The 26,944-nt window shown below is 43.3% G+C and overlaps 1 protein-coding gene across 4 annotated transcripts in view; it reads left to right on the top strand.

The window, feature by feature from the left end:
• TMEM241 (transmembrane protein 241) overlaps positions 1-26,944 on the top strand; it is a 108,318-nt gene that overhangs the window by 62,527 nt on the left and 18,847 nt on the right. For all 4 annotated transcript variants that reach the window (XR_009534874.1, XM_060121778.1, XM_060121780.1 and 1 more), the window contains exon 13: positions 2,361-2,454. Coding sequence is in view for 3 of the 4 variants with exons in the window: in XM_060121778.1 (XP_059977761.1) it covers positions 2,361-2,454 (94 nt within the window). In the remaining variant the exon portion in view is untranslated. The remainder of the gene's footprint in view (positions 1-2,360; positions 2,455-26,944) is intronic.

A 26,944-nucleotide genomic window follows, 5' to 3' on the forward strand; every position in this document is an offset into this window, starting at 1 on the left:
ATGTGGAGCAGAGCATCACGGTTCATAGCCCGTTGGTGATGGCTTTGTGGGGTGACCTTTTTTTTTTTTCTTGGCCACGCCGCGCGGCTCGCAGGATCTTAGTTCCCTGACCAGGGATCGAACTTGTGCCTCCTGCAGTGGAAGTGCAGAGTCTTAACCACTGGACCGGCAGGGAAGTCCCTGTAGGGTGACCTTCTGCCTCCATTTCTGCCCCTTTTAATCTGCAAGTTTTTCTAATCCAACGTGAAAACTCAGGTTTTTTTTTTTTAATTTGAAAGATTTGGAAATCTTTATCTGAATTGGTTTAACTCTCTATTACATTCTACCTCTGGCTTACCCTCTTTTAAGAACGTGGCGCTTTTCCCCACATCATCTCGTGACTCCCCCATAACTATATCTCAGACTAAGAGCTGTCACCTTCAGAGGTCCTGGGGGAGCTCAGGAGGGGTCGTGGAGGCCTGAGGGGTCAGTGGTAGGCGTGGCCTGGAGACCCCATGAATAGGGAGTCCCAGGCTCCTTCACTCCTGGGGTCTGCCCAGTGCTCTTAAGACCTGCCTCCACAGCAAGGGGTAGACAAGCTGGAAGTGGAAGACACAGATGAGGGAGTTGAGGGAGGGACCCATGAGTCATTTAGAAATGATTCACCGACATGCAAGTCAGGTGATGGGAAAGAGTCATGGACGCTTTCAGGAGCGTGTTGGTCACAAGCCAGGGTCGCTCAATCCTAGCAGAGTCTGTGCTGAGGGCAAGGGTCAGCGTGGAACTGTGCCCTCCTCTGGCCAGGGATGGAGAGGACAGGAGAAGCGCAAAGGGGACCGAGGTATGGGGGATGGGACAGGCACCTGTTGGGGATGCAGGGGGTGGACACCACCAAGAGGAGCCCCGGAGGGCCGGCTACCTCACTGTTCTCTACCAGCCTCGCGACCTTGGGCACCCAGAGCTTCTCACTCCATCTCTCTGGCCGAGAGCACATTTCCACGCTGAGGTCTGCAGGGCCATGGAGAGTTTCGGAAGAGCCAGGAAACCTGGGCTCTAATTACGCCTGTGACCCCGTTTGCTTGTTAATAAAGTGAGACTTGGGGCTGGGGAACCTTTCTGTTCTGAAAATCTCTGATTTCCATAAAATAGGATGAAGAGCGCTGTGCTTATTCCTGCTTTAAGGCCACAGAACCGAACCTGGGGCAAGAAAACAAGGGAAAAAAATGGGGATTTGGTCAAGGTTACGAGGGTCGGTGAGCACAGCCAGGAATAGAATCCCGGGTCACTTGATTTCCAGCTTCCTGGTTCCCCACAGGGGCTCCTTGTGAGGGTGACTCAACGCCTTAATCAGTGCGGCCAAGGCTCCCATGACTGCAAGTGCAGACCTGTGCAAACTTTGTGGGTAGTTAGGCCAAACAGGCTGAAATATAGAGAGAGGAAACCTAATCCCTGTCCCTGGTCCTGCCCCAAGAATGTGGCTGTGACCTAATCGAATCTAATGAAATGAAGGCTCACATTTCTGTGAAATTTGGCCTTAGGTGCGTTTAAGTCAATTCAACCTGCTTCCAAGTACACCTGCCAAACATTTATGTAATACATGCTATGGTCAGGGCACCTTATTTGGCTCTGTTGGGGAATATGGAGAAGCCCAAGATTGGGCCCCTCCCTCTCAGGGCTCATGATCTGGGTGGGAGCCATACCCCAGCACCTATAATAGAGGTCAGATGGCAGTCTGGCATCCGACACCCTGGAGCTACAAAGGAGGAGGTATGTAGAGCTCCAAACCTCCGGATAGCCCCCCGACGTGCTGTCCAGCCTCAGGCTCCCTTGGGAGGTGAGGGCTCTTTCAGACATCATTCCCAAAGTATAGCGTCTGTGTAGGTCACCCTGCTTTGGGGGACTTCTGTTATGCAGCCCTCCCCTTTAGGTTCTTACCTTGAACCAAGGGGCCAGTCCAGACCCTCTGACTTCATACGGCGAGTGTTTCTTTGGAAGTCTTTTCCTAACAGTTTGTTCTGCTTCAAAAAAAAGATGAAGCTCTACCTTGGCAAGCACCCAGCTCCAGAAGTAATATAGGAGGAAGCAGGCGATACTGTCCTCCAGATTTTTTTTCTTTCTTTCATGATTTAGCCAGAGATCTCCCAAATTTCTATACCCACTCCCTGCCTCCAGGGCAATGATCTCTTCATAGCTCCTTAGCATAGTAGAGCTTCATGGGTTTTTAAATTTTGGGTATTTTTATCCAGAGATCACTAGAAAACAGAGATGAGATAGGGGTGGTGTAATAACTAAATATCGACTAATTTTTGTAACAGGAAGTAGTTAGCTACTGGCTATAGGAAGGCAAGTCTCACTAACAAAAGTATATTTTCTCCTTCCAGTGGATTTTTAGGATTCTTTCTCATGGTCAGCACAGTGAAGCTAAAAAGCCTTATGACCCCAGGGCAGTGTGCAGCCTGGATTTTCTTTGCTAAGGTAAGAGACAGGGGAGGGGTGGGAAGAATCCATCTCAGGAGCCCTTGTGTCCAGTGTTCTCAGAGTCAGGTTGGTCTTCACGGAGTCATCTCTAGTCCCTGGCCCTGAGCCTGATCCTTCGCTTGTTCAGGTAACAATTTCTGAGGGTTTCTGCGTATTTTATCAGCATGACATACTGATCTCTATCACATTCCTGGAAGGTGACCTGAGTATGCCCCTTAATTTCCCAGAGCCTTAATTTTCCCATCTGAAAAAGAGAGGTTTTGCCAAAACAAAACAAAACACCTCTAAGCCTTCTCTTGCTCGAAGAGACTGGACCCCCGGATGCATGGGGCAGTTCTTATCTTCCTTCCTGGGAGCTGTGAGGGTGTCCAGAGCTCCAGTGACTTGCCCAGAAGGTCTCAGCCCGTCAGAGGCAATTGAAAAAGAAAACAGATGGCCTGATAGGGGGACTCTGATGGACCATTCAAAAAAGGAACTAATAAAAATGCCCAGCGCGTATTGACCATGGTTGAAGCATAAGATAGAGAGGTGGGAAAATAAGAAGGAGCAGAAAAATCAGCTCTGGGATGCAGGATCTTAATGCTTTGGGGCTAGCTCTTTCTAGTGGAGCATTTCATTTCCCTAAAGTCTGTGAAGGAGTCAAGTTACAGTGCCCTAGGTGTGCTTCCACTGAGTGAGATTTCTTAATTAATTTAATCTAATACAGTAATCATTTAAACTTGTGCCTTTAGCCATCTTTATGTTTGTTGGCTGAATTTTTTCCCCCAGAAAGCAAAAACAAACGTTTTTATTTGAAAGTAAGATTTCACAGCGATGTTTCCACCTGCATTGTCTACTTTCTAATAGCATTAATGATTCACATTCCAGAAAAATGTAAAGATTGGCTGTGATACTGACTTAGAGCATGACAGAATGACGAGGTTGATAAATCCTCTCCCCCAGAAGCAACTAGAAAGCTGGAAAAAGACTGTCAAAGATATCCATTTCAGCTCTCTAAAAATTGACCAAAAGCACACAACAAGCTGAGAGGCATTTGTTCATGAAAACTCCTAAACTTCGGGTAGGAACAGCATGAGTTAGTGGTGCTCTTGCTTTAGGTTGCTCTCATTCCCTTCTCCCCATCTCTGTAAGTATTCTCTTTCAACCAGAGCAGGGCAGGCTGTGTAAACCAACAGGCTTGCTGCTGCTTCCAGAAGGGGCTCACCCTCTTTGGAGTATTGTCAGGTAAAGGGGCCGTCTAGGTGGTAAATGAACAGGAAGTTCCACTAGCTTGAGTTTACCTCTTTGGGGCAAGCAATGGACCAGTGGTCTAGCTGGGGACTTACCAGGTAGTTCTGGGAGGTGAGACAGCCATCAGGGGCTTGCTACCTCTCCATAAATGCCAGATTTACCTTAGTCTATGTGCATGAGCAGCACAGAGATGGAGGATGCCCAAGACACGTACACGTCCCTGGTCAACAGAGCCTGTGTGCACACACAGAGGAGACGTGAGAGACCAGCAGTAAGAAAAGCCGGGGCAGACATGAAAACATCCTAAAGTTTGAATGTGCTCCCCAGCCCACATACAGAGTCAGAAGCAGAGAGAAAGCTTTCTGGCTTAAGGTGTTTGAGCAAAAGCTCTTGACTAGTCTTTGCCAGAACACTAAGCTATGCAGACTGGGGATGATCCCTAGGAAGACAGGCTTAAAAATAAAAGCAAGAAAAAAAATTGAGTGAAGACCGCAGCAATGATACCTTATATGGGAGACAGGCTTCACAGACTGAGTCCAGGCAAATTACTAAACAAGCAAAACAACAATGCCAATGAAAATGCTCTGGGAAAAAGTCAGAATCCAGAGTTGCTATACTATCTAAAATGTCCAGTACTCAGTGAAAATTAGGGCATTCAGAGAAACAAGAAAGCATAACCCATGCACAGGAAAAAGGCAGTCAATAGGAATTGTGTCTGAATGTCTATCCTCAGAGGTAGGACTTAGCAGAAAAAGACTGCAAAGCAGCTATTTAAATATGTTCAGACAGCTAAAGGAAACCATGTTTAAAGAATTAAAGGAAAGACTCAATGAATACAGAGTCTCAAAGAGGTAGAAATGATTTTTAAAAAACAAACCAAATGGAAATTCTGGAGTTGAAAAGTACAGTAACTGAGCCGAAATGAAAAATTCTCTAGAGGTACCCAGCAACATATTTGAGGGAGCAGAAGAAAGAATAAGTGAACTGGAAGGTGGAACAAAAGAAATTATTCAATCTAAAGAACAAAGACTTTTTAAAAATCGAAGAAATATGAACAGAGGCTCAGAGACCTGTGGGACGACATCAAGAATATCAACAAATGTATAATAAGAATTCCAGAAGAAGAAGAAAGAAGGTTAGAAGAAAAAAAAAAGTGACAATCAGCAGATGACTTCTCATCAAATACAACAGAGGCCAGAAGGCGGTAGAAAAGAAAAAAGGTCTCAAATCAATAACCTAAGCTTGCACCTTAAGAAACAAGAAAAATAGGAACAAAATAAACCCAAAATGAGCAGCAGGAAGGATATGATAAAGTTCAAGGTGGAAAGTAATGAAATAGAAAACAGAAAAGCAATAGAGAAAATCAATGTTTGTTCTTTGAAAAATCAACAAAATTGACAAACCTCTAGCTAGACTGATGAAGAAAATAAGAAGATACAAATAATCAAAATTAGAAATGAAAGAAGGGACATCACCACTTATCCTACAGAAACTAAAAGTATTGTATAGTTTTATGCCAGCAAATAGATGATTTAGATGAAATGGACAAATTCCCCAAAGGCACAAAATAGGAAAATTGACTCAAGAATAAATGGAAAATCTGAATATGCTCATAACAAGTAAATAAATGTAAGTAGTAATTTAAAAATCTTTCTACAAAGAAAAGCCCAGGCCCAGTTGGCATTACTGATGAGTTCTATCACATATTTAGAGAAGAAATATTTTTTCTTTACAAATTATTTTAGAAAATAGAGGAAGAGGGAATAACTCCCAATTTATTCTGTAAGGTGAATTACCCTGATACTAAAGCCAGACCAGAAATTGTAAGAAAACTACAGACCAGCATCCCTCATGAACATAGATCTTTAACAAAACATTAGCAAACCAAATTTGACAACCTACAGGAAGGACTATACACAATGATCAAATGAGATTTATCACAGGAATGCAAAGTTGGTTTAACATGTGAAAATTAATATGTGATATTAATAAAATAAAGAACAGAAATACATGATCATGTCAATAGGTACAGAAAAATCATTTGACAAAATCCAACATCCATCCATGATAAAAACTCTCAACAAACTAGTAACAGAAGAGAACCTCCTCAGTTTAATAAAAGACATCTATGAAAAACCTATAGCTAGCATTATACTTAATGGTGAAACTGAATACTTTCCCCCTAAGATTGGGAGCAACACAACAATTTCACTCTCACCACTTCTATTCAACGTTATCCTGGAGGTTTCGGGCAGTGCAATAAAGAAAAAAAGTTGTTTGTACTCACAGATGACATTATCCTATACATAGAAAATCCTAAGGAATCTATAAAAACCCTAATTGAACTAATAAATGATTTCTCAAGGTCTCAGGGTGCAAGATCAGTTGTAGTTTTATGTATTAATAATGAACAGTCATGTGCAAAAAAATGAAATTAAGGAAACAATTCCATTCACAATAGCATCAAGAAGAAAAAAATACTTAGGAACTTAACAAAGAGGTGTAAGATTTATACACTGAAAACTATGAAACCTTTCTGAGAGAAATTAAAGAAGATCTCAATAAATGGAGAGACTCAATATTGTTAAGATGGAAATTCTTCCTAAATTGTACAAATTCACAAACTGATCCTAAAGTTTATTTGGAAATGCAGTAGCCAAAACAAAAGAAAAACAAAGTTGGAGGACTTGAGCTACATAATTTGGAACTCACTATAAAGCTAGAATAATCAAGACATCTTGGTATTGGCATAAGGGTAGACATTAAGGTCTATTGATTTTCTTTTTTTCTTTTTAAGGGTGTCAATGTATTTTTTTTAAGATTTTATTTTATTTAATTTATTTATTTGGTTGCACTGGGTCTTAGTTGCGGCTCACCGCCTCCTTAGTTGTGGCATGCAAACTCTTAGTTGCGGCATGCAAACTCTTAGTTGCGACATGCGTGTGGGATCTAGTTCCCTGACCAGCGACCAAACCCAAGCCCCTGCATTGGGAGCATGGAGTCTTAACCACTGCGCCACCAAGGAAGTCCCAAGGTCTATTGATTTTCGATAAAGGTGCCTAGGCAGTTCAATGGAGAAGGGGTTTTCTCTTCAGCAAATGAGGCTGTAACAGTCCGTATGCTGGGGAAAAAAAGTAGTTAGACCCTTGCCTTGCATTGTTAATTCAAGATGGATCATAGACCTAAATGTTAGAGCTAAAACCAGAATACTCTTAGAAGAAAACACAGGAAAAAATCTTAATGACCTTGGTTTAAGCAAAGAGTTCTTAGATATGACACCAAAAGCATGAGCCATAAAATAATTGGTAAATTAGACTGCATTTGAGTTAAAATATTTTGTAATTCAAAAGACACCATTAAGAAAATGAAAAGATAAGCCACAGTCTAGGAGAAAATATTTGCAAATCATAATGGACCACTTATACATCAAAATGTGCTGACATTTGGAATACAACATAATCGTCCTTAGCAATACAGCCTTTCCCCCATGTCATTGCGACGCTACTGGGTGCCAGTATATTTAGAAAGTGACTCAAAAAGATGTTCCATTGGCCCAGAGGAGAATATGGATTCTGCGAAAAACTCACAGGCAGAGAGGTTAAACAGAAGGATGTGCAGGTGGGGAACCAGGAGGAAATAAATTTAGCTAGAGGAGGAGGAGAATGTAGAGGGGAAGGGAAGAACTGGGCATAGGAGAGTCAGATTATAGGTATCCCTAAAAGCCATGCCACAGAGACTACTGTGAACCTCAGAATGAGACTGACCAAGGGTAATGTTTTAAGCAGGTTAATATAGCGGCAGTGCTTAAGACAGATTGGAAATGACTTCCAACCATTCAGAAGGGAGGTGAATCAAGGTAGTGATGGCAAGAAGAAAGGTGAAAGGTCAAACTTGACTTACAATTAGAAGGAAAATAAATTTTAAGTACACAACTTACCATATAATTGTTCTGTGATGTGATAAAAGAATTAGATAACAAAGACAAATCATTTTAGAACAGATGGGGGGATAGTTTGGACATAGGAATGATGGGTATGGAAGGTCACAAATGGCTCCAAGGTTTGTAGCTAGAGACATGGGAAATCCATGGCATTACAGACAGAAATGGGGGTGATTGTGAAAGAACATCTTTGGGGAGGAAAGCTGGTGATATACATTTTAGACAAATGTGTATGGTGATAAAACATCTACATGGAGCTCTTTTTTGTTGGAAACATGGGGTCAAATGTAGGCAAGGGCTTGGAGCTCTGCATGTCCATTTGGGCTTCGCCTGTAGAAAGGTGGAGTTGAAATCAAGAACATGTGTAAATTGATGAGCTCACTGAGAGAGTGAAAGAATTTGGGGAGAACAGAGAAGAGGCTTACAACTTAGCTTGGGCGATACTTAGATGCCAGGGACCAATAATGAGCAGGAGAGAGAAGTAATAGCCGGAAGGTAGAAGGGGGATCAGGAGAGTTCAGAGCGGGGAAGTCTAAGGGAGAATTTTAAGGAGTAAAGCAAAATGCCACCAAGAGGTCAAAGAGATCCGACTGAGAAAAGACTAGAGCAAGGACTTTGCTGGCCTTTGAGGAAACAGTTTTAGGCAAAGGGCAGGGGTCGAAGTGGGGCAAAAGCTGGATCAGAAATACTCAAGAATACATAAAAAGTGGATAGAAGATTGTGATTGGTCGTGGGTAGATCTAACGAAGACAACTTCTGTTCTAGGAAAAGAAGGACTTGGGCGTGCTTGAAACTGGAAGACACCTGTATACAGAGATTTCACGATGCTAGAGAATGAGGGGAAATTGGGAGAATAAGTTTCAAAGGGAAATGGAAAGAGTGTGGGGGGGTTAACTTTAGAGAAAATGAAAAGCCTTTATCCTGAGCCTTGGCAGAAGGGCGAAGATAGGAAGGAGGCTGTTCCTTGAGTCACGTGGCAGGGGAACTCGGATCTCAGGGGTTTCAGGGAAGGAAAGACTCTTCGGCTTTGATCACTATGTACCGAACCCCTCTAGTCCTCAGCTTTTTCATCCATAACGCAAGGGGTCTGGACTAGAAGATCTAAAGATAGTTCAAAAACGTTGTGATGCGATCGAGCTCTGACAGTGCTGACTGTATCTGATACTTGGGACTGAACGCTGGTGGCATTTACATTCAGCTGTAGGATTATATATAATGATGATCTGCTGGGAACCATATCATTACCTGTCAGTGCCTACTTAATGAAACATGTACCAGATTTAACAAGTCTTTAATAGAACCGATCAGAGTAAAGTAGGAAACCACTGAGCAATATGACCTTCTTCCATCGCTATTACCAAATCCCTTCTCTCATGGAAGATTACGTTTAAAGGCCGTATGTGGTTAATTGGAGTGTTTGTCCCTGTTCTTATTTAGAGTTTGGACAGTCACAGTTCATGCTTAGGGAATGGGGTTTCCCTTCCCGTTGCTGCTTAGGCTAGAGCTGCTCATGCAGTCCAGGTGGAAGACGGGGCAGCCTTCTTTTTTTTGGTTGTATTTGAGAAATCTTTGCCAAATCTAAGGTCAGTAAGCTTTTCCTTTATGATTTATTCTATATGTTTTATAGGTTTAGTTCTTCTTAAAATTAATTAATTAATTTCTTTATTTTTGGCTGCGTGGGGTCTTCGTTGCTGTGTGTGGGCTTTTCTCTAGTTGCGGCCAGCAGGGGCTACTCTTCATTGCCGTGTGTGGGCTTCACATTGCGGTGGACTCTCTTGTTGCAGAGCACAGGCTCTAGGTGCATGGGCTTCAGTAGTTGTGGCTCGTGGGCTGTAGAGTGCAGGCTCAGTAGTTGTGGCACACGGGCTTAGTTGCTCCGCGGCACGTGGGATCTTCCCGGACCAGGGCTCGAACCCGTGTCCCCTGCACTGGCAGGCGGATTCCTAACCACTGCGCCACCAGGGAAGCCCGGTGCAGCCTCCTGACATGGGGTCCCACGTGAGTCTTTGAACTTGGAGCGTGTGGTGGGTGTAGAAGTGGAGCAAGGAGGCAAGGAACAAGGGGTGAAATATTGCAAACTGAGAAAATTCTAGAACCTGGCTCCTCAACGCTTCAAGAAAAAGGCAGAATGTATAAGAAGATAGACCACAAAGTGCTATGCAGACACAGAGCATTATGTAAAGTTACTTAAATCCCGACCAGGACTTAATTTTGACCTAGCTCTGAGTCCCAGCTCGGCCACACTTTCTAGGTGTGTGCTTCATTTTCTCATCTGTAAACAAGTATAATAATAATGTCTACCTTGCTAGAGGGTTGAATAATATTTAGACAGCCCTGGAATAGTGAGTGCCGGCAGCTGGCTGGCCCTCCTTGGCTCTGTCGACCACTAGTTTAATTCTTCCTCCAGATTAACCAGTGATTCCTGAGTCTGGATTTTCCATTTGTATTCGCTAGTTCTAGGTTATGAATTGAGTTGGGAACGGCCTATCTAGGCACTGCTCAGAATTCAGGGTGCAGGAGAACCAGCTCTCTCACCGTGTTTTTAATCAGGCATTCCCTAACAAAGGAAGCAATTGATGTACCATTCACAATGTTTTTAAACCTATATAAAGAGTCATTGATTCAGAACAGTTGCTGTGCCTGTGGAAATGTGTGTTTGTTGGTCTCCATGGAGACCACCTCTGGCTGTTCTGTGATCACTGGCCTTAATTATACCCAGGGTTGCCAGAGAGCCTGCAAAGCTGTCCCCATAACAACACATCCTTGTGTAGTAAAAGGACCAAAGTCCTGAACTGTGTTTCCCATTTAGGAGTTTCTCTTAAAAGAGTTGAGAAGACTATACTGGTAAGTTTTAGCCTCCGTTTGATTCATCCTTATGAAGAACTCTTGAGTGGGTAGGAATTTCTCTTGTGTTTCGACCGCCTCTCTCTCAGGCTGTTTGGCCAGGTCTTGGGAGCATGGCCTGACATCTTTCTTTTTCCAGTGACATCTTGACATTTCTCTTGACCTATTGTCAAGATATTGAATTAAGAAGGAGGCTTGGCTATGTGAGTTTACTAGATAAAATTCAACCTGTTTTAAATATAGGATGTACTTGTAAAAGTGTCCTCAACAGATGCTGTCAGGGTTTGATGTTCGGAATTTTCAAATGTTTCCCAAGACCATGGGTGAAATGCTTGCTGTTTCTGGTGGAATTTAAAAAAAAAGAAATAAAAGAAGCTTAGTGTCTTTTATATTGGAATCACACAGATTTTATGACTTCTAAATAACATAATTTTTTTCTCCACTGAATTTTTATTAGATATATTTGTAGGGAAGTTCCAGAGCTTAACGTGAAGTCACACCTTGAATTTCTGAGGAGGTGACAAGTAAACAAATCTTCCAGGTTCTGGAATCTGACTTAGATTCAATTTCTGGTGCATGCAAACATGCATGCGTGCGCATACACACACACACACACACACACACACACACACACACACACACACACACACACACACACACACACACACACACACACACACTCAAGAACAGACTACAGACAAGTCCTGGAAGTATAGTTAACGATCCCCATCATGTTTCGCTTTCATTAGGTCTAGTCAATGCTGAACAGTGTTAGTTCTCCTCCGCCTTCTACTTCCTGCTTCGTTACTACTCTTCTCCTTTTTTAAATTTTTTTAATTTATTTTTTCTTTTTGGTACGCGGGCCTCTCATTGTTGTGGCCTCTCCCGCTGCGGAGCACAGGCTCCGGACGCGCAGGCTCAGCGGCCATGGCTCACGGGCCTAGCGGCTCCACGGCATGTGGGATCTTCCCGGACTGGGGCACGAACCTGTGTCCCCCGCATCAGCAGGCGGACTCTAAACCACTGCGCCACCAGGGAAGCCCTCCTTTTTTTAAAAAAAAACAGTTTTATAGAAATTTAATTGTCATATAACATTGTGTTAGTTTAAGGTACACAACATAATGATTTGATATTGGTATATATTACAAAGTGATCACCACAATATATTTAGTTAACATCTCTCAGCTCCCATAGTTACAAAAAAATATGGAATGCTTCATGAATTTGCATGTCATCCTTCTCTGTATCATTCTGGTTTTAGTATATGTGCTGCTGAAACGAGCACAGTTACTTCTTTTTCTTTATCATCATCATCTTCATCATCTCCATCACCATCTGCTGGGTGTGCAGAGCCTGTTGCTGTCTTTCCTCCCCTCCTGGATGGTAAAAGGCAATCACAAAAGAGAAGGCCACTTCTCTCAGTCTGCTATTTGCATTTCTTCCCATTTTCTCAGCTTCTTAAGACTCCACACTCCCTTCTGGGGAGCAGCTTCCTATTTTTTTTAATTTACTTCCTCGAGCTGTTCTTCAGCACCTTGATGTGTACTAGAATGGTCCGATGAAAATAAATGATCAAACCCAATGAAGCTGTGCTGTCATGTAATTTTTATGTTGAAAGAATGAGCTTACAAAATTATGACTGTTTTCCTAATTAAATCATTTTTCTTTTTCACAGTCTAAGCGGCTAGGGCAATGAAAATAATTTTCATTGGAAAATGACAACCTAGAGGCAGCAGCATACTTTCCTTTACGGTCTCTAGCTGGGCAATAATAACATGTCTATGTCTTTCCATGACATCACCACTGAAGCGACAGGAACGTGAAATAGCAAGCTCAGGAGCTTCTCTGTGTTTCTTGAGCTGTATGGAAACAGTCAGCAAGAAGCTGGTTATCTGGGAATGATTCATTTATAAGCAAGGTTTTCCCAGAGGACACATGGGAGGGGAAATACAGTTTTGGATTAAAGGGAAAAAAATTAAATTCCATTTCCCATTGTCAGAATAATTCCTAAGGAAGTGAGTGATGTTAATGGACATTTTGCTATTTTGGATAAGGTTGTTGTTTTTCTTGTTTCCGATTATGAACTCCTAATTTTTTCTGGGCTATTTTTAGTGCCATTGATCATCACAATGTTCTGTACTGCAAAAATATGATAACGATTCTGGATTTCTCAACTTTTGACCTGAATGAATTTGCTTTAAAGGAAATGCCCGGAATTTCTGTAAATGTTCTGACTGCAAGGTTTATAGGAGTGCTGTCAGTATCCAAGACAATTTATAACACCTAAATTAAAGTGATTTTTTGCAACACAAAGGCCAGTTAATTGGGAAAGTTTACAAAGCCTCCGTTGGGGGGATGAATCAATGTGTCCTTGGTTCACTGTAGGATAGCCTCAAATAAATGAGTGCCAAGTGAATGCTTAAACACACTGATCTTATTTTACACATCTTGGCAGGTTTGTGCACTCATGTCAGAAACAAAGGTGCAATCCCACATGTATCTCTTGAAGTTACCTTCCACTGCCCCCAGGGATGCTCTCGTAATGTACATATTCCTTCCCTTAATTGTGCCATTAATCCAGTTTGAGTTCACCTTTCCTTATGAAGATCTTCTATCCCAATCACTAGAACTAAGTCCCCCGAGGTATGGCCGGACATGGGGTAATTAGCAAGGAGCATTTCATGGCCTGTATGTGCCCAAACCAGAGCGCAAGCTTCAGGCAACAGCAACTGCCCGTGTCATTAGAGAATGAGCAGGCGTTAATCAGAGCTCATAAAGGGAAGCAGTTTTGGGGAAATCTGAAGAAGCAGAGTTTCATTATGGGACAGCTAAGTTTTGACACATAATAGAAAGGAATGACATGTGGATCTGAAAGACTTAGTAGGTATTTACTTGGTGCCATTTTGTGAAAATAGCTCTTCTCTCCCACTGTGCCTTAGAGACATCTTGGTGACCTGGCCCCCCGGGGCCCCCAAGTACCCCATCGGATCCCGCCCCACGCTCGTTCTCCTGTTTTATCCCCCAGAGTGGAATTTGCTTATAGATAGTCATGTGCTCATTTTTTTCCTGTTTAAAATGTACTCCCTTACAAAAAGTCGTCCAGACTTGCTTTTCCCCTCCTGACTCTGCATCGTCACTTTGAACTGACCCAGTGGTTCTTTAGGTTAAGATTCCGGATGCTTTTGCTTTTCTGTAAGTAGACTGCATCTAGCTGGAAGGCCAGGCAGTTAAGTACAAGCAGGTGTGCTTGTTTATGTGACTCCAGAATAGCCAGTCTGTTAGTCAACTATGTGGCAGGAAAGGTTTTTTTCAGTCAATAATGAACTGCCTGATACCATGTAAACTAGCGTTAGATTGTGTTCGTAATTTTATTTGATTGTTTCTGTGCATATCTGGGTGGTTTTGGGGGGTAGATTATGAGGGGAACAGGCTCTCTCTGTCTACATTTCCACATCTGTCTTCTTGTCATGTGACTTCTGGGGGTGCCCTGGGGGATACAAAGAGACACCTCTCCTTCAGTTATTTGGAATGAACTCCTTTTCTAACTTCTCGAATGTTCTAGCTATCTGTGAAGGACGAAATATATAAAGTGTACTCCAGCAAAAGGGGAAATCGAGTAATTGCCAAAACCTTCTCTCCCAAAGTGTTGAGCTCCCAAATCCTAACTTTTAAAATTAATTAATTAAATCTTTTGGCTGCGTTGGGTGTTCGTTGCTGCGCGCGGGCTTTCTCTAGCTGCGGCGAGCGGGGTCTAGTCTTTGTTGCAGTGCGCGGGCTTCTCATTGCGGTGGCTTCTCTTGCTGCGGAGCACGGGCTCTAGGCACGTGGGCTTCAGTAGTTGTGGCTCGTGGGCTCTAGAGCACAGGCTCCGTAGTTGTGGCGCACAGGCTTAGTTGCTCCGCGGCGTGTGGGATCTTCCCGGACCAGACATCAAACCCGTGCCCCCTGCATTGGCAGGCGGATTCCTAACCACTGAGCCACCAGGGAAGTCCCCCAAATCCTAACGTTTTAAGGGTGCACAGAGAGAAGTAAAAAGCTCTGAATGGTGTGGTCAAATGGCAGCAAACACCCGGCAATTTGGAATAGCAGTGCTGACACTGCTTACAGTAGGATTTCTAAGGTGGGAATGCAAGGCCTGAGGTTGTGAGGACATCTCTTACTCTCACTTGAAGGGAAAAACCAGCCCAGTTCTGAGCCCAGTGAACTGGTGCTTTTTCCACTGAAATATCCCTGCGCTGACATCTAGGTTGAGCTACGCTGTGTGAACCACTTGGATCCAATCAAGTCCTGCCGTTATCTTTTGTGAAGCCAGTCAGTTACTCTTATTTTCATGTTATCCTTGGGTGGTTGACTGTTCACTCTAAGAATTACACAATGCATGACTCCGTTTCAGTACTCATGCTTCTTTTTTTTTTGCGGTACGCGGGCCTCTCACTGCTGTGGTCTCTCCCGTTGCGGAGCACAGGCTCCAGACGCACAGGCTCAGCGGCCATGCCTCACGGGCCCAGTCGCTCCACGGCATGTGGGATCTTCCTGGACCGGGGCACGAACCCGTATCTCCTGCATCGGCAGGCGGACTCTCAACCACTGCGCCACCAGGGAAGCCCCTTATGCTTCTTATGAGGGTTTTCTTTTCCCTGAAAAAAATTTTTTCAAGTTACTTTATAAGAAAATGTATATTCAGCAAGTTTATTCAGCAGAGATTTATAGAGTGACCTGTCATATTCCAGGCTAAGAAGCTGCAACAGCAGAGAGTAGTGACGAATAGCCCCACATTTTGGAGACAGAGAGAGCTGGATAAGAATCCCACTCTCCAGCAGTGTAACTTTAAAAAGATTCCTTTGCCTCTGTATGTATCCATTTTATCATATGTAAAATGGGAGTAACTGTATAACTTCACAGAAATATTGCAGGAATTCTATGAAGTAATGTATGTTGCGCAGTTAATGTTTGTTCGTGTTAATTGAAAAGAATGAGCTTTTCCCTTGCAGATGGAGGAACGTTTGAAACGCTCTTTGTATTTTGGATTTGGCTACAATTTGAGAACTTCTGACCTGTAGTTAGAGAACCTTTGCTTCTGCTTTGCTCCATTTTGTCATTCTAGTGTCAAGAGGAATTTAAAATTACTGGATTCAAGTGGCACCATGGGTTTTAAAGTTCTTTTTTCAATTTTTCAAGTAATTCGGGGAACCTAATTTATCATTTGGTGGAATATTTTGGAAGTCACAGGTGTTTATTTAAAAAAAAAAGAAAAAGGAAAAGAAGAAGGATCAATCCTAAAGATTGTTGGATGAGTCTTAAGTAGTGGAATGCAGCTTACAGTCTGTGCCAGGTTGGTTGTAAGAGAATGGGGATTTGAGACAGAAGTGGTTTTAAATCTGATGTGGAACCACACACACACCACCCGCCCCAACCCAGGCCGGCTAAAAGTAAAGAGGCTGACAATACCAAGTGTGGGTGAGGGTGTGGCATAACATTTCTGGTTTAGAAAGCACTAAAGCTAAATAAGGTTTGTTATGACTGAGCAACCCCACTCCTGGTGTACACTCAATTGAAAAATGAAGACGTATGCCCACAAGACATGTTCAGTGGTATGGAATTAGAGGCGATGGTTGCATGACTGTGACTATACTAAAGAAGCTATTGAATTGTACACTTTAACAGGGTGAATTTTATAGTATGTGCCCTCTATTTCAGTAAGACTGTTATTTTTTTAAAATCCATGATAGGAATATCCACAGTAGTTTTACTCATGACAGCCCCAAACTGAGGAAATAGACCGTACATCAAACAAGGAGAAATAAAGTTTGATCTCTCCATACAGTAGAATAGTAGACCGCAGTAAAAAAGAGCCTACAGCCACATAGGTGATTCAGATGTATTGATTGGGAAGGAACCTAGGTTCCTTCTCTGTCTGGTGGTGGTTACATGGGTGTTTCAAGGTGTAAACATTCAACAAGCCCTACACTTGAAATTCAAGCTCGTCGTGCATTTTACTGTATTTATGTTATAATTCAGTTTTCATTTTATTTATTTATTTTTTTGCGGTACGTGGGCCTCTCACTGTTGTGGCGTCTCCCGTTGCGGAGCACAGGCTCCGGACGCGCAGGCTCAGCGGCCATGGCTCACGGGCCCAGCCGCTCCGCGGCACGTGGGATCTTCCCGGACCGGGGCACGAACCCGCGTCCCCTGCATCGGCAGGCGGACTCTCAAGCACTGCGCCACCAGGGAAGCCCATAATTCAGTTTTAAAAATCCGATGTGGGTGCTGCAGTGGTGCCATCCTCAGAAAGCACAGCTGAGCCTCCTCTCCTGCTGGTCCCTGGGAAGCCCAGGTGTTGGGTCCAGCAGACCCTCCCACCTCTGGCTTTGACCCTGTCTTTGCACTGCAGATGGTCTGGGCTTTCACTTACTGGGGAAAGAGAAGAACCCACAGAGTGGTGCCTCAGTCTCCTGGGCGCCGGCCACCAGTTCTCTTGAATGTCATGGTTGGAGAGGGTTTCTAATCAATATTCAGCTCAGTGCCAATGTAAAGAAAGTGAGCTCAGGCTTCCTGGTAGCGTTGCAGAAGTATTTATTGGTCTGCTTCTGCTCCACAGGCTTTACCGTTTCTTCAGAGAAAAGCAGCCTCTGCTGAGCTGTCTCCTTGCTGGAGGCGGGCGGGGCTCCTGGCTGCACCGCCAGCTCCCTGCACTCAGACTTTCTGCTTCCTGTAATGGAACCCAGGCGAGGACCGTGGTGCAGATTTCTCTATTCTCAGCTTCCTAAATTGTACACGGGGTGTACCTTGTAAATGGCATGGGAACAAGACAAGACATTTTCTTCCCTCTGGGTCACTACACTGGGCCTCACTGTGGCAGTTGACAGGTTTCCTAAATTAACTGCTCTGTGCTTTTTTGAAACATATATTTGAATGTCTGTAACGATGTTTTCAGTTTAAACTTCGGAGACAGACTGACATTAAATGGCTTCTCCCAAGCAATCCGTTTGCCTGCATCTTAGGGACACCCCTTGTGTGACTGACCATATGGACCTTCACGGCTGTGACTACAGCCAAACTCCTGAGCTGCTTCCTCCCCTGCTGCGTGTAGTCCCCTCCCCACTGCGTCAGTAGACATGGCGTGGACTTGGGGTCATAGCCTCATCTCTGCCTCCCTGTCTTTGTTTTCCCCCATCTTCATCTCTCTTATCTACTTCCTACAGATGTTTAAAGTCTGTAAAGATTGTCTTTTTAAGCTTCTTGAAAATTCTCACTGGAACAAGGAATGAATAAAATTCCCCCATCCCTTTCAAAGAAAAGGTGTAAGTGAGAGAATAAAACTCAGTCCCTGAGAAATAACTTTATAGATGATTCCTTTGTCTTAGGGAGGGGGAAACTGAAATCTAGAGAGGGGAACGGCCAGCCTGAGGTTAGTCAGTGAGTTTGTGACAGCAAGGGGACACTGGGGACTCTCAGAGTGCTGGCCCACTGCTCTCCCACGGACACGGCACAAGAACAGATTGGGGTGAGCTCTTTTGAAGTCCAAGTCCAGACATGCTGCACGCCCAGTCGTCCTGGACCCAGCTGCCCACGGTCTTTAAGGGAATAGGATTCCCATGGGAGTTTTTTCAATACCTTGCTAGGAAAAAGCAGTTTCCAGCTACTGGTTTTTTCTTTCTCTTCAGGTTTCCTTCAGCTTTAATGGTGGCCTCCACCCAACTCACGCTTTGCATTTTCCGATAATACCCAGTGGCTTAGCGTCTGTGAGTTTGTTCATGCTGTTCCTTCTACGTAGAAAGCCCTTTTCACCCTTCCTCACCTGGTAATTCTTACCTGTCCTTCAAGATTAGCTCAGGCATCATCTCGATGTGGGCTTGTTCCTGCAACACTGAGTATACCCGTGTCTTAGCACTTATCATATGGTATTGAAATTATTTGCTTAGTAACCTCTGGAAGTAGCTAACCTAGAATGGGGTGCTGGGGGCAGGTTCTTGCCTTTCATTTTTGCCTCTCTAGTTCCTAGTGAGGGGCTCAGTGAAGGGAATTTGGCCTTAGTGTCCTTCCAGCAATAACTCAAAGCCCTTTTCCTTTTTCACTTCTAATTCAGTGAAAGCTTCTTCCTAAACAGTTTGTTGTTTTTTTAGCTTTCCTTTTGTAAACTCTCCAAAAGAGCAAGGAATTATGTCTTAGCTCGGGCTGCCATAACAAAATGTCATAGATTGGGTGGCTTAAACAACAGACATTTATTTCTCACAGTTCTGGAGGCTGGGAAGTCCAAGATTAAGGTGCAAGCAGGGTTGGTGTCTGGAGGAAGCTCTCTTCTTGGGTAGCAGGTGGTTGTCTTCAGCTGTGTCTTTGCATGGCAGAGAGAGGGCACAAGCTCTCTGACCTCTTCCTATAAGGTCACTAATCCCATCATGAGGACCCGACACTTATGACTTCATCTAACCCTAATTGCCTTCCAAAGGGCCCATCTCCAAATACCATAATATTGGAGGTTAGGGCTTCAGTATATGGATTTAGGGTGGAGGAGGGGCATATAATTCAGTCCATAGCAAAAGAGTGCACAGGTGACCCACTGACGTTTTGCAGTGAGTGCCAAGAGTTGTGTAACAAGAGCTAGAAAGGGGCTTCCCTGGCGGCGCAGTGGTTGAGAGTCCACCTGCCAATGCAGGGGACACGGGTTCGTGCTCCGGTCCAGGAAGGTCCCACATGCCGCGGAGCAGCTGGGCCCGTGAGCCATGGCCGCTGAGCCTGTGCGTCCGGAGCCTGCGCTCCGCAACGGGAGAGGCCACAACAGTGAGAGGCCCGCGTACCGCAAAAAAAAAAAAAAAAAAAAAAAAAAAAGAGCTAGAAAGTCTTCATGGTTTGTGTAAATCCCTCAAGTGGAACTGAGCTGGTAGAGTGAGTTTTGTGCAAGCTTTGTACATTTCTAAGGAGTTCTCACTCTCTGGTCATGTAAAACTGGGTGTGACTAGACCTGGAGCTGGGATATAGCCCTCGACATCATAGGCTCACTTCTCCCAACTGATATTTCATCAGGAATTGTTGGGATTAAGGAAGAAGGCAGGTTAGAAGTAGCAAAAAGGGTTTTGCCAAATGAGCACCACATTTCCTGTCTTTAAGCAGGTCTTGTTGTATATCTTTTGGCAAATCTATTCCTTCACCTCCATTATTACTAAGTATAACAATAACGTGAATTGCAGTTGTTGTTAAATGGAGATTAAAAAAATCCTCATGACCTTGGAGTAAGTATAATTATGGTGCTTTTATTTAAAGCTCCTTTGAGTTAAATTCACTTCATTTCTAAAAATAGACTGCAGAGATTAGATCTATTCTTTGAGAGGATCAAAATAACTTAGAATATAAAAACGCCTTAGCTGCATGCTCCTCCTTTCCAGAAGCACAGAGTACTGCTTAGCTGGGAGACTGATAGAACTTTTTAATCAACAAGGCAAAGTTTGAAAAATAACTTTGGCAGAAATCCATCATTCTAAAAGTAAGTCTGTCAGTAAGTGAGTACATTTGCTGAATAAAATGAGACTGAAAAAGTTGAGAAAAAGTACTAGAATGAAGAATCTATTAATACTATACCAGGCTGTCACTGAATTGAATTTGAAGGAAAATTAGAGTAGTCTCAAATTCTCCATTTGTCTTTGACGATTGGATGTTCTGAGTATGTCTACATTATTTTGCTCTTTGTAGTTCTTGGCAAAGGAGCAATACTTGGCAAATTATAGCCCCTTTATTCAAAGAAATTGTAGTATATTATAGAAAATAAAACAAACAAAAACAAAACAAAACAAAAACCCAGCCAAATCAGGTATTTTAGGATGAGCTGAAGTGGAATGCCCAGAGAGATAGGTGAAAGGAAGAAGCCCCCCCAAAGGTACCAGGGAACACTGCTTCAGCAGACATGATTTAATATGGCCTCTTGAGAAATGTGAGTACTAAAGAGAAAAGTCTGACACTCAACCCTTTCTGAGGGAGAGCCAACACTTTCTGCACTGCTGATCCAGGAAGATTGCAAGTCCAAGATAAAAGGTCCAAAGGTCACAGATTTCTGAAGCTGGAACCAAGGGATCAGTGTCAGATGGCATAAAAGACACACGGGTCTTTTCAGCCTACAGCATGTGTTAAAGGGTTCAGAGTTCTGGTACTTGAACTCTTCTACCCACTTCTCCCTTCTTGGTATATGGACTAAGAGAACATATGGACAAAGAATAGTAGGCAAGTGGGAAACAAAGTTGAGTTGAAAAACTCAACCTTAGTTTAGAGACTTAAGGCTTTCTGCTCCCTATAGGAGGCATGGCTTCCTCTCCGTCCTCCACTCCCACCCCCCAACAGGTGAAGACAGGGTAAAGAAAATTTTATTGCATGGATTCAAGAGAAGAAATAAACCATGTGGAGTCTGGATTCTTGCCTTTAAAACACTGGAATCCCACTAACTAGTGTAATGAGCCTCATTAAGTGTACAATCAGATGAATGATTCTTCCCATTAGAGTGAACTTGGAAGAGACGGAAAGGATGGAAAGCAGAAGAGTTTCCTCCCCCCAGCAGGGAGAATTGTGAGGAAAGGAAACTGTATGTTCCTCTCACCTCCAGTCTGCCTTATTAATCATCATCAGTTGCATCATATCTGAATCTCTGTGTCTGAAGAGAAAGAGACTGTGTCCTTAAGAAAGTCCTGTTGCCCTCGGCTGATATATACAAGATCCTAGGCTATGATGAAAATACAAAGCTAATTTAAATTGTAATGATGAGTTAATAAGATTGTCACTGATCAGGAAGATGTTCAGAACAAATCAAATACAGCCTCCCCACCTTGCCTCACCATGATGACATCCAAGGTGGCTCTAGGGAAATAGTGGTCAGCCAAATCTGGTTTGAAAACCAGTGTCTTACCATCTCTCTATGTCTTAGTTTTCTCATCTGTATAGTAAACGGAAATCCTCTACTTCAGAGTAGACTGTTGTACATTGTGACAGGCCAACATTCAGTTGAAACAACTAGGGGAAAAACAAGTAAATTGCAAAAATCATATTTTTAAAGAAATCAGAGATCTGTGAAAGCAATGAGAACTAAATTAAATAAATTTCCAAAGAAGGAAGAACCTTCCTAGGTATACTGAGTGACACAGGCTATTTTCTTCATGGGCTTGGGGGGAGGTGAAGGATATTTGCTGATTCTGGGTGTGGCCTAAGGATCTGACTTTGTCCAAGAAAAGGAAATATTCTGTGGGAAAGAGAAACTAGCAGAGCTTTTGGCAGTCATGTGGAACTGGCTTGATGGATTGGAAACTAGAGGAGCCCCAAAGGCAAGTCCAGTATTCCCAGGAGACGTTTGCTGAACTCTGGAGCAGTTCTGGAGGCTGCTGGTTGGCCCAGAAAGGCAAAGCAAAAGCTCATAATCTTGGGGGTACTTAGGAGACAAAATCTTGCTAAAAAGAGGAGCCTGAAGCAAATATACAGTGACTCTTCCCCTGAAGACTGTTGCCAGATTTTGAATCTACATGGGATGGGAAGCTAAAAAGCTAAGGTCAAAATTTCTGAAAGGCAGAACTTATAGGAATGAGAAGTTAGAGATCTACCAGGCTCTTACACACAAGTCTGGAAGGGCCATACCTGAAGAACTAGATAAAGTAGAGGTGGACTAAGCCTTACTAGAGCTATAGCCCATCTCTGATTCACTCAATCCCTGATTATAGTTCTTTTACATGCAGTGTTCAACATAACGAAGTTGTAGACATGTTAAGAGGCAGGAAAACATGACTGATAATTAAGTGGAAAAAATAATGAGAGCATAACCACAAATGATCTGGGTGTTGGAGCTAGTGATAACTTAAAAGTGACTATGAATAATATGTTAAAGAAAATAGTGGAAAAAATGAATTAAATGATGGGAGAAATTCAATGCAAAATTGGAATCTAAAAAAAAATCAAAGAGTTATTATTGAATGGAAAAAAATATGTGTGAAATTAATAACTCAGTGGATGGGTCTAAGAGCAGACTGGACACAGTGTTACAGGATTAGTGAAGCATAGAGAGGAAAAAAGAATGGAAAGAATAGAAAAAAGTATAAGAGACATGGGGGAGATTGTCAAAATGTCTAATATATATGTACTTGGAATTCTAGAAGGTGAGGAGAGAAGCAGTATATGAAGGAATAATGGCTGAGAATTTTCTAACACTGCTGAAAGACATCAACCCACAGCTTCAAGAATCTCACCAAACCCCAAACTAAAAATACAAAGAAAAATAAGTATGCTTAGGCATATCCTAGTTAAAATGTTGAAAACCAAAGATAGAGAAAATCTTAAAAGTCAACCAGAGGAAAAAGACATTACCTTGAATTTTAAAAGTAACTGACATTTCAACTGAAACTATGAATACCAACAGACAATGGAATGACATCTTTAAAGTGCTGAAATTTAGGGGATAGATTAGATAATCTCAACACTCCATTCCTCTATTCCTACCTTAAAGAACTAGTCACCAGCCTCTTCAAAATTACTATGAATATGTTTGGAGAATTACTACTTGAGGTTTTCTAGACTTTTTCATTAAATATACATGCTTATTTCATCTCCTAATTCTCAGATTTCTGTTGTCTTGTATTTATATCACATAGCATGATACTGGCTTCTAAAATTCACATTGGAAACTCATTATAAATCAAGTAAAGTAGTACTTAATTTGGATAGACAGATCATGTTCTAAAGTAGAATATAAATGTTTGAAGGTAGAATGAATGAATGGCTTTATAAAAAGGAAACTGTGATATAATGGTATGATTCATGTATAGTGAATCATTAGTTAAGGTGTTGGTTGGAATAGTGATTTAGAATTCCTTGCTACTCAAAATGTGGCTTTGACACCAAAAGCACAAGCAACAAAAGAAAAAAATAGATAAATTGGACTTCATCAAAATTATAAACTTTTGAGCTGCAAAGGACACCATCAAGAAAATGAAAAGACAACTCACAGACAAATCATATATCTGATAAGGGAGTTGTATCTAGAACACATAAAGACCTCTTAAAGCTCAATAGTAAAAAGATAACACAGTTTAAAAATGGGCAAAGAGTCTGAAGAGACAATACTACAAAGTAGATAAGTAAATGGCCAGTAGGCCCATGAAAAGATGTTCAGCAGCACTTGCCATTAGGGACATGCAAATCACAACAACAGTGAGACACCACCTCACTCCCACGAGGATGGCTATAATAAAAAAGACAAATAAGAACAAGGATGTGAAGACATTGAAACCCTCATCCACTGTGGTGGTAATGTAAAATGGTGTAATAAATGATTCCTGTGGTGAAGATGCTGATGATGATGGTAATGATGATGTCTTATTGACCAGGTTCTGGCTTATTCATCAATGTTATAAAGTGGTTCTGTGAATTTTGGCAGTTTTGTAGATACTTTTACTGAAATTAAGAACACATCACTAGGGACTTCCCTGGTGGCGCAGTGGTTAAGAATCCGTCTGCCAATGCAGGGGACACGGGCTCGAGCCCTGGTCTGGGAAGATCCCACATGCCGCGGAGCAACTAAGCCTGTGCGCCACTACTGAACCTGCGCTCTAGAGCCCACGAGCCACAACTACTGAAGCCTGCACACCTAGAGCCTGTGCTCCACAACGAGAGAAGCCACCGCAATGAGAAGCCCGCACACCACCATGAAGAGTAGCCCCGGCTCGCAGCAACTGGAGAAAGCCCGCATGCAGCAATGAAGACCCAACACAGCCAAAAATAAATAAATTAATTAATTTTTTTTAAAAAAGGGGGGGCTTCCCTGGTGGCGCAGTGGTTGAGAGTCCGCCTGCCGATGCAGGGGACACGGGTTCGTGCCCTGGTCCGGGAGGATCCCACATGCCGCGGAGCGGCTGGGCCTGTGAGCCATGGCCGCTGAGCCTGCGCGTCCAGAGCCTGTGTTCCACAACGGGAGAGACCACACAGTGAGAGGCCCCATATGAGAATTCCTAGGGAATTTTTTTTTAAATGCTGATACCTGTACCTTATTATAAGATATTCCAATTTCATTGATATGGGACAGGACTTTAGTTGTTTTTGTTTTTGTTTTTGTTTTCTAACTTCTCAGGGGATTCTGTTGTGCAGCTAGTGTTGAGAGCTACTGAGTCAAGTTGACATCTCCAGGGTTAAGCAGAGCTACCATTGAGGGTTAACTTGGAAGTGGAAAAGGAGGATTGGCACAGGAACCAGGAGACCTGGGTTTGAGTCTGCACTCTTCCCTTTTTGTGACTGTGTGCTTTGAGCAAGATATTTGACCTCAAGGAGCTTCAGTTTCTTCATCTGTAAAATGGGACAAAGCACCCTCCCCTCCTGTGGAGGGTTGTTGCGAGGAGCAGATGAATTCATACATGTGACACTGCTGAGCCTGACACCCGGGACATTTTTTGCCCTATTTATTTATTTATTTATTTATTTTTTTATGTTTTGCAGTACACGGGCCTCTCACTGTTGTGGCCTCTCCCATTGTGGAGCACAGGCTCCGGACACGCAGGCCCAGCGGCCATGGCTCATGGGCCCAGCCGCTCCGCGGCATGTGGGATCCTCCTGGACCGGGGCACGAACCCGTGTTCCCTGCATCGGCAGGTGGACTCTCAACCACTGCGCCACCAGGGAAGCCCTGCCCTCTTTATTTTTTTAAAAAATTTTTGGTCATGCCGTGAGGCATGCAGGATCTTAGTTTCCCGGTCGGGGACTGAACCCGTGCCCCCTGCCTTGGGAGCATGGAGTCTTAACCACTGGACTGCCAGGGAAGTCCCTGACCTCTTTAAATTTTGGTTACTTTCTTCCCTTACCTTCCATGAACTAGATACTTACGTCACTTTTTTTTTTCTAATTTTGTTCTATTATTGCTTTTTCCGTAAAATGTAGGAGTTTGTTAAAAGTCATCCGAGGTTTCTCTAGTTTTAGAATTTATCCTTTCTTCACGTGACCTTGATCTCTTTACGTTCCTCAGCTATATTCTCAGTCCCAGTGTACTTATGGTAAATGTCATTTTTTGATACCTGAAAAAGTAATGGCTCATTGTATATTTTAATGAGGTGATACCAAATGCTGTTAATAGCTCTGCCTGGAGTTTAGCATGATTTGTCTGTCATTAACTGATCCTGGAATAAATCATAGGATTGATATTGAATAAATTAATTCCATATTTTAAAAACACCAAACAGGGGCTTCCCTGGTGGTGCAGTGGTTAAGAATCTGCCTGCCAATGCAGGGGACGCAGGTTCGAGCCTTGGTCCGGGAAGATCCCACATCCCATGGAGCAACTAAGCCCGTGTGCCACAACTACTGAGCCTGCGTTCTAGAGCTCGTGAGCCACAACTACTGAGCCTGCATGGCACAAGTACTGAAGCCCACGTGCCTAGAGCCCATGCTCCGCAACAAGACAAGCCACCACAATGAGAAGCCTGTGCACCGCAATGAAGAGTAGCCCCCGCTTGCTGCAACTAGAGAAAGCCTGTGCACGGCAATGAAGATCCAACGCAGCCCCCCAAAATAAATAAATAAATAAAACACCAGACAGAGTTCTCAGCCTTAGCTGTGGTTTCTGTCTAGTGGATTTGGCATAGTCTCTTTGGTCCTAGGCGAGAAAGACAGCCTGTTCTGAGATTATACATTTTTATTAGATTTACTCTTTAACCTAAAAGAAAGGCTGGGTTGGTTACATTCATATGTGAATCTGAAACACAGATGGACTCCAGGACAGTCTGACATGTGCCTCTACAGCCTGTGAGAAAGCTAGAGTTCACCTTTCCCTGGAGATGTGGCAGTACCATCTGGCCAGTGCTGGAGTTGGATGGTGTGGAGCAGAACACCTCACATTTTAGTGGGCGTGCATATCACCAGGGGTCTGTTCCACTGGAGATGTTACTCAGTCGGTCTGGGGTGGGGCCTGAGATCCTGCATTTCCTGCAAGCTCCCAGATGGTTTCGATGGCAAGGGTATAGAAGACAGCTGTTCTTCTGTCTGCCCAGCACTTTCCCTACCTTCCTCCAGGGAAACCTTCCTTCCTCCATTCCAACCATGAAGTTCAAGGGTGAGCTTCCATGTTCTTACATTACTCTGTTTCCCAGGCCACAGTCAATTGGTTCAGGGACCAATCAGAATCTTCCCTGGCATTTTTGGACTTGGAACCAGAGAGCCAGTCTCAGCTCTTCTCTGTGGAGCCCCAAGGAGGTAATTGGTCCAAGAAGCACAGACGAGGGACAGAGAGATTGCCCCCAGGGTTCTCAGGTCTGGGTTCCAATGTCCCTAATATACGAAAAGTGATTAAAAAATAAACAACACTGTGACCTTTGGGGTTATGTTACCAGCTCTGACGATACAGTGCATTTGTGTAAACTGTTTCAGGCACTTACTGTATGCAAGTCTCTGTTGCCGGGCGCCGAACATACAAAGATGAATAGCTCACCTCCAGTGTGGGGAGACCACCATTTCAGTAGAATTTGATGTGTG

This window comes from Lagenorhynchus albirostris, chromosome 14 (assembly GCF_949774975.1).
Source record: "Lagenorhynchus albirostris chromosome 14, mLagAlb1.1, whole genome shotgun sequence".
NCBI classification, from domain to species: domain Eukaryota; kingdom Metazoa; phylum Chordata; class Mammalia; order Artiodactyla; family Delphinidae; genus Lagenorhynchus; species Lagenorhynchus albirostris.